This window comes from Cololabis saira, unplaced genomic scaffold, assembly GCF_033807715.1.
Source record: "Cololabis saira isolate AMF1-May2022 unplaced genomic scaffold, fColSai1.1 scf233, whole genome shotgun sequence".
In the NCBI taxonomy this organism is placed as follows: Eukaryota; Metazoa; Chordata; class Actinopteri; order Beloniformes; family Belonidae; genus Cololabis; species Cololabis saira.
The window spans coordinates 19,407-26,541 of record NW_026906397.1 but is presented as its reverse complement, the minus strand read 5'-3'; the positions used below and the strand labels follow the sequence as shown (position 1 = coordinate 26,541).

Below are 7,135 nucleotides of genomic sequence, written 5' to 3'. Positions count from 1 at the left end.
TGTGGTAGTTGTTGGAGCGGCTGTAGTTGTTGTTGGAGCACCTGCGGTAGTTGTAGGAGCAGCTGTGGTAGTTGTTGGAGCGGCTGTTGTTGTGGTTGAAGCAGTTGTGGTAGTTGTTGGAGCAGCTGTGGTTGTTGTTGGAGTGGCTGTGGTAGTTGTTGGAGCGGCTGCGGTAGTTGTTGGAGCGGCTGTTGTTGTTGGAGCAGCTGTGGTAGTTGTTGGAGCAACTGTGGTAGTTGTTGGAGCAGTTGTGGTAGTTGTTGGACCAACTGTGGTTGTTGTTGGAGCGGCTGTGGTAGTTGTTGGAGCGGCTGTTGTTGTGGTTGGAGCAGTTGTGGTAGTTGTTGGAGAGGCTGTGGTAGTTGTTGAAGCGGCTGTTGTTGTGGTTGGAGCAGCTGTGGTAGTTGTTGGAGCAACTGTGGTAGTTGTTGGTGCAACTGTGGTTGTTGTTGGAGCAACTGTGTTTGTTGTTGGAGCAGCTGTGGTAGTTGTTGGAGCGGCTGTGGTAGTTGTTGGAGCAACTGTGGTTGTTGTTGGAGCGGCTGTGGTAGTTGTTGGAGCGGCTGTGGTAGTTGTTGGAGGAGCTGTGGTTGTTATTGGAGCAGCTGTGGTAGTTGTTGGTGCAACTGTGGTTGTTGTTGGAGCGGCTGTGGTAGTTGTTGGAGCAACTGTGGTAGTTGTTGGAGCAGTTGTGGTAGTTGTTGGACCAACTGTGGTTGTTGTTGGAGCGGCTGTGGTAGTTGTTGGAGCAGCTGTGGTAGTTGTTGGAGCAACTGTGGTAGTTGTTGGTGCAGCTGTGGTTGTTGTTGGAGCAACTGTGGTGGTTATTGGAGCAGCTGTGGTAGTTGTTGGAGCGGCTGTAGTTGTTGTTGGAGCAGCTGTGGTAGATGTTGGAGCAGCTGTGGTAGTTGTTGGAGCAACTGTGGTTGTTGTTGGAGCGGTTGTTGTTGTGGTTGGAGCAGCTGTGGTAGATGTTGGAGCAGCTGTGGTAGTTGTTGGAGCGGCTGTTGTTGTGGTTGAAGCAGTTGTGGTAGTTGTTGGAGCAGCTGTGGTTGTTGTTGGAGTGGCTGTGGTAGTTGTTGGAGCGGCTGCGGTAGTTGTTGGAGCGGCTGTTGTTGTTGGAGCAGCTGTGGTAGTTGTTGGAGCAACTGTGGTAGTTGTTGGAGCAGTTGTGGTAGTTGTTGGACCAACTGTGGTTGTTGTTGGAGCGGCTGTGGTAGTTGTTGGAGCGGCTGTTGTTGTGGTTGGAGCAGTTGTGGTAGTTGTTGGAGAGGCTGTGGTAGTTGTTGAAGCGGCTGTTGTTGTGGTTGGAGCAGCTGTGGTAGTTGTTGGAGCAACTGTGGTAGTTGTTGGTGCAACTGTGGTTGTTGTTGGAGCAACTGTGTTTGTTGTTGGAGCAGCTGTGGTAGTTGTTGGAGCGGCTGTGGTAGTTGTTGGAGCAACTGTGGTTGTTGTTGGAGCGGCTGTGGTAGTTGTTGGAGCGGCTGTGGTAGTTGTTGGAGGAGCTGTGGTTGTTATTGGAGCAGCTGTGGTAGTTGTTGGTGCAACTGTGGTTGTTGTTGGAGCGGCTGTGGTAGTTGTTGGAGCAACTGTGGTAGTTGTTGGAGCAGTTGTGGTAGTTGTTGGACCAACTGTGGTTGTTGTTGGAGCGGCTGTGGTAGTTGTTGGAGCAGCTGTGGTAGTTGTTGGAGCAACTGTGGTAGTTGTTGGTGCAGCTGTGGTTGTTGTTGGAGCAACTGTGGTGGTTATTGGAGCAGCTGTGGTAGTTGTTGGAGCGGCTGTAGTTGTTGTTGGAGCAGCTGTGGTAGATGTTGGAGCAGCTGTGGTAGTTGTTGGAGCAACTGTGGTTGTTGTTGGAGCGGCTGTTGTTGTGGTTGGAGCAGCTGTGGTAGATGTTGGAGCAGCTGTGGTAGTTGTTGGAGCAACTGTGGTAGTTGTTGGAGCGGCTGTTGTTGTGGTTGGAGCAGCTGTGGTAGTTGTTGGAGCAGCTGTGGTTGTGGTTGGAGCAGCTGTGGTAGTTGTTGGTGCAACTGTGGTAGTTGTTGGAGCAACTGTGGTTGTTGTTGGAGCAGCTGTGGTAGTTGTTGGGGCAGCTGTGGTAGTTGTTGGAGCAACTGTGGTAGTTGTTGGAGCAACTGTGGTAGTTGTTGGAGCAGCTGTGGTAGTTGTTGGAGCAGCTGTGGTAGTTGTTGGAGCAACTGTTGTTGTTGTTGTTGTTGGAGCGGCTGTGGTAGTTGTTGGAGCGGCTGTAGTTGTTGTTGGAGCAGCTGTGGTAGTTGTTGGAGCGGCTGTTGTTGTGGTTGGAGCAGCTGTAGTTGTTGGAGAGGCTGTGGTAGTTGTTGAAGCGGCTGTTGTTGTGGTTGGAGCGGCTGTGGTAGTTGTTGGAGCAACTGTGGTTGTTGTTGGAGCGGCTGTGGTAGTTGTTGGAGCAGCTGTGGTAGTTGTTGGAGCAACTGTGGTTGTTGTTGGAGCGGCTGTGCTTGTTGTTGGTGCAACTGTGGTTGTTGTTGGAGCAGCTGTGGTTGTTGTTGGAGCGGCTGTGGTTGTTGTTGGAGCGGCTGTGGTAGTTGTTGGAGCGGCTGTGGTAGTTGTTGGAGCGGCTGTTGTTGTTGTTGGAGCAGCTGTGGTAGTTGTTGGAGCAGCTGTGGTAGTTGTTGGTGCAACTGTGGTTGTTGTTGGAGCGGCTGTCGTTGTTGTTGGTGCAACTGTGGTTGTTGTTGGAGCGGCTGTGGTAGTTGTCGGAGTAACTGTGGTTGTTGTTGGAGCGGCTGTGGTAGTTGTTGGAGCAGCTGTGGTAGTTGTTGGAGCAACTGTGGTTGTTGTTGGAGCGGCTGTGGTAGTTGTTGGAGCGGATGTTGTTGTGGTTGGAGCAGCTGTGGTAGTTGTTTGAGCAGCTGTGGTTGTGGTTGGAGCAGCTGTGGTAGTTGTTGGAGCAACTGTGGTAGTTGTTGGGGCAGCTGTAGTTGTTGTTGGAGCAGCTGTGGTTGTTGTTGGAGCGGCTGTGGTAGTTGTTGGAGGAAATGTGGTTGTTGTTGGAGCAGCTGTGCTAGTTGTTGGAGCAGCTGTGGTAGTTGTTGGGGCAGCTGTGGTTGTTGTTGGAGCAACTGTGGTAGTTGTTGTAGTAGATGTGGTAGTTGTTGGAGCAACTGTGGTTGTTGTTGGAGCGGCTGTGGTAGTTGTTGGAGCGGCTGTTGTTGTGGTTGGAGCAGTTGTGGTAGTTGTTGGAGAGGCTGTGGTAGTTGTTGAAGCAGCTGTTGTTGTGGTTGGAGCAGCTGTGGTAGTTGTTGGAGCAACTGTGGTAGTTGTTGGTGCAACTGTGGTTGTTGTTGGAGCAACCGTGTTTGTTGTTGGAGCAGCTGTGGTAGTTGTTGGAGCGGCTGTGGTAGTTGTTGGAGCAACTGTGGTTGTTGTTGGAGCGGCTGTGGTAGTTGTTGGAGCGGCTGTGGTAGTTGTTGGAGGAGCTGTGGTTGTTGTTGGAGCAGCTGTGGTAGTTGTTGGTGCAACTGTGGTTGTTGTTGGAGCGGCTGTGGTAGTTGTTGGAGCAACTGTGGTTGTTGTTGGAGCGGCTGTGGTAGTTGTTGGAGCAGCTGTGGTAGTTGTTGGAGCAACTGTGGTTGTTGTTGGAGCGGCTGTGGTAGTTGTTGGAGCAGATGTTGTTGTGGTTGGAGCAGCTGTGGTAGTTGTTTGAGCAGCTGTGGTTGTGGTTGGAGCAGCTGTGGTAGTTGTTGGAGCAACTGTGGTAGTTGTTGGGGCAGCTGTGGTTGTTGTTGGAGCAACTGTGGTAGTTGTTGGAGCAGCTGTGGCAGTTGTTGGAGCAACTGTTGTTGTTGTTGGAGCGGCTGTGGTAGTTGTTGGAGCGGCTGTAGTTGTTGTTGGAGCAGCTGTGGTAGTTGTTGGAGCGGCTGTTGTTGTGGTTGGAGCAGCTGTAGTTGTTGGAGAGGCTGTGGTAGATGTTGAAGCGGCTGTTGTTGTGGTTGGAGCAGCTGTGGTAGTTGTTGGAGCAGCTGTGGTTGTTGTTGGAGCGGCTGTGGTAGTTGTTGGAGGAAATGTGGTTGTTGTTGAAGCAGCTGTGGTAGTTGTTGGAGCAGCTGTGGTAGTTGTTGGGGCAGCTGTGGTTGTTGTTGGAGCAACTGTGGTAGTTGTTGGAGCAGATGTGGTAGTTGTTGGAGCAACTGTGGTTGTTGTTGGAGCGGCTGTGGTAGTTGTTGGAGCGGCTGTTGTTGTGGTTGGAGCAGTTGTGGTAGTTGTTGGAGAGGCTGTGGTAGTTGTTGAAGTGGCTGTTGTTGTGGTTGGAGCAGCTGTGGTGGTTGTTGGAGCAACTGTGGTAGTTGTTGGTGCGGCTGTTGTTGTGGTTGGAGCAGCTGTGGTAGTTGTTGAAGCGGCTGTGGTAGTTGTTGGAGCCGCTGTGGTAGTTGTTGGAGCGGCTGTGGTAGTTGTTGGAGCAACTGTGGTAGTTGTTGGTGCGGCTGTTGTTGTGGTTGGAGCAGCTGTGGTTGTTGTTGGAGCAACTGTGGTTGTTGTTGGAGCAGCTGTGGTAGTTGTTGGAGCAACTGTGGTTGTTGTTGGAGCGGCTGTGGTAGTTGTTGGAGCGGCTGTTGTTGTGGTTGGAGAAGCTGTGGTTGTTGTTGGGGCAGCTGTGGTTGTTGTTGGAGCAACTGTGGTAGTTGTTGGAGCAGCTGTGGTAGTTGTTGGAGCAACTGTGGTAGTTGTTGGAGCAGCTGTGTTAGTTGTTGGAGCAGCTGTGGTTGTTGTTGGAGCGGCTGTGGTAGTTGTTGGAGCGGCTGTTGTTGTGGTTGGAGAAGCTGTGGTAATTGTTGGAGCAGCTGTGGTAGTTGTTGGAGCGGCTGTGGTAGTTGTTGGAGCGGCTGTTGTTGTGGTTGGAGCAGCTGTGGTAGTTGTTGGAGCAGCTGTGGTTGTTGTTGGAGTAACTGTGGTAGTTGTTGGAGCGGCTGTAGTTGTTGTTGGAGCAGCTGTGGTTGTTGTTGGTGCAACTGTGGTTGTTGTTGGAGCAACTGTGGTAGTTTTTGGAGCAGCTGTGGTTGTTGTTGGAGCAACTGTGGTAGTTGTTGGAGCGGCTGTAGTTGTTGTTGGAGCAGCTGTGGTTGTTGTTGGAGCAACTGTGGTAGTTGTTGGAGCAGCTGTGGTAGTTGTTGGAGCAGCTGTGGTAGTTGTTGGAGCAGCTGTGGTTGTTGTTGGAGCAACTGTGGTAGTTTTTGGAGCAACTGTGGTTGTGGTTGGAGCGGCTGTGGTAGTTGTTGGAGCGGCTGTAGTTGTTGTTGGAGCAGCTGTGGTTGTGGTTGGAGCAGCTGTGGTTGTTGTTGTTGGAGCAGCTGTGGTTGTTGTTGGAGCAACTGTGGTAGTTTTTGGAGCAGCTGTGGTTGTTGTTGGAGCAACTGTGGTAGTTGTTGGAGCAGCTGTGGTTGTTGTTGGAGCAACTGTGGTTGTTGTTGGAGCGGCTGTGGTAGTTGTTGGAGCGGCTGTAGTTGTTGTTGGAGCAGCTGTGGTAGTTGTTGGAGCAGCTGTGGTAGTTGTTGGAGCAACTGTGGTTGTTGTTGGAGCGGCTGTGGTAGTTGTTGGAGCAACTGTGGTTGTTGTTGGAGCGGCTGTGGTAGTTGTTGGAGCGGCTGTTGTTGTGGTTTGAGCAGCTGTGGTAGTTGTTGGAGCAGCTGTGGTTGTTGTTGGAGCGGCTGTTGTTGTGGTTGGAGCAGCTGTAGTTGTTGTGGTTGGAGCAGCTGTGGTTGTTGTTGGAGCAGCTGTGGTAGTTGTTGGAGCGGCTGTTGTTGTGGTTGGAGCAACTGTGGTTGTTGTTGGAGCAGCTGTGGTAGTTGTTGGAGCAGCTGTGGTAGTTGTTGGAGCGGCTGTGGTAGTTGTTGGAGCAACTGTGGTAGTTGTTGGTGCGGCTGTTGTTGTGGTTGGAGCAGCTGTGGTTGTTGTTGGAGCAACTGTGGTTGTTGTTGGAGCAGCTGTGGTAGTTGTTGGAGCAACTGTGGTTGTTGTTGGAGCGGCTGTGGTAGTTGTTGGAGCGGCTGTTGTTGTGGTTCGAGAAGCTGTGGTAGTTGTTGGAGCAGCTGTGGTAGTTGTTGGAGCGGCTGTGGTAGTTGTTGGAGCGGCTGTTGTTGTGGTTGGAGAAGCTGTGGTTGTTGTTGGGGCAGCTGTGGTTGTTGTTGGAGCAACTGTGGTAGTTGTTGGAGCAGCTGTGGTAGTTGTTGTAGCAGCTGTGGTAGTTGTTGGAGCAACCGTGGTTGTTGTTGGAGCGGCTGTGGTAGTTGTTGGAGGAGCTGTGGTTGTTGTTGGGGTAGCTGTGGTTGTTGTTGGAGCAACTGTGGTAGTTGTTGGAGCAGCTGTGGTAGTTGTTGGAGCAGCTGTGGTAGTTGTTGGAGCAACTGTTGTTGTTGTTGTTGTTGGAGCGGCTGTGGTAGTTGTTGGAGCAGATGTGGTTGTGGTTGGAGCAACTGTGGTTGTTGTTGGAGCGGCTGTGGTAGTTGTCGGAGCGGCTGTTGTTGTGGTTGGAGCAGTTGTGGTAGTTGTTGGAGCAGCTGTGGTAGTTGTTGGGGCAGCTGTGGTTGTTGTTGGAGCAACTGTGGTAGTTGTTGGAGCAGCTGCGGTTGTTGTTGGTGCAACTGTGGTTGTTGTTGGAGCAGCTGTGGTAGTTGTTGGGGCAGCTGTGGTTGTTGTTGGAGCAACTGTGGTAGTTGTTGGAGCAGCTGTGGTAGTTGTTGGAGCAGCTGTTGTTGTGGTTGGAGCAGCTGTGGTAGTTGTTGGAGCAGCTGTGGTAGTTGTTGGAGCAGCTGTGGTTGTTGTTGGTGCAACTGTGGTAGTTGTAGAAGCAGCTGTGGTAGTTGTTGGGGCATCTGTGGTTGTGGTTGGAGCAGCTGTGGTTGTGGTTGGAGCAACTGTGGTTGTTGTTGGAGCTGCTGTGGTTGTTGTTGGTGCAACTGTGGTAGTTGTAGAAGCAGCTGTGGTAGTTGTTGGAGCATCTGTGGTTGTGGTTGGAGCAGCTGTGGTTGTGGTGGGAGCATCTGTGGTTGTGGTTGGAGCAGCTGTGGTTGTTGTTGGAGTGGCTGTTGTTGTTGTTGTTGGTGCAACTGTGGTTGTTGTTGGAGCGGCTGTGGTAGTTGTAGGAGCAGCTGTGGTT

At 51.8% G+C, this 7,135-nt stretch overlaps 1 protein-coding gene across 1 annotated transcript; it reads right to left on the bottom strand.

Annotated features, from left to right (window-relative positions):
• Positions 1-4,434: 4,434 nt before the first annotated feature.
• LOC133439746 (integumentary mucin C.1-like) lies at positions 4,435-6,414 on the bottom strand (the record flags this gene model as incomplete). The annotated part of the gene is made up of 3 exons (XM_061717511.1): positions 4,435-4,512; positions 4,993-5,148; positions 6,313-6,414. Coding segments are annotated over 3 exons (336 nt in total), but the record flags the coding sequence as incomplete, so codon positions are not given.
• Positions 6,415-7,135: the final 721 nt, after the last annotated feature.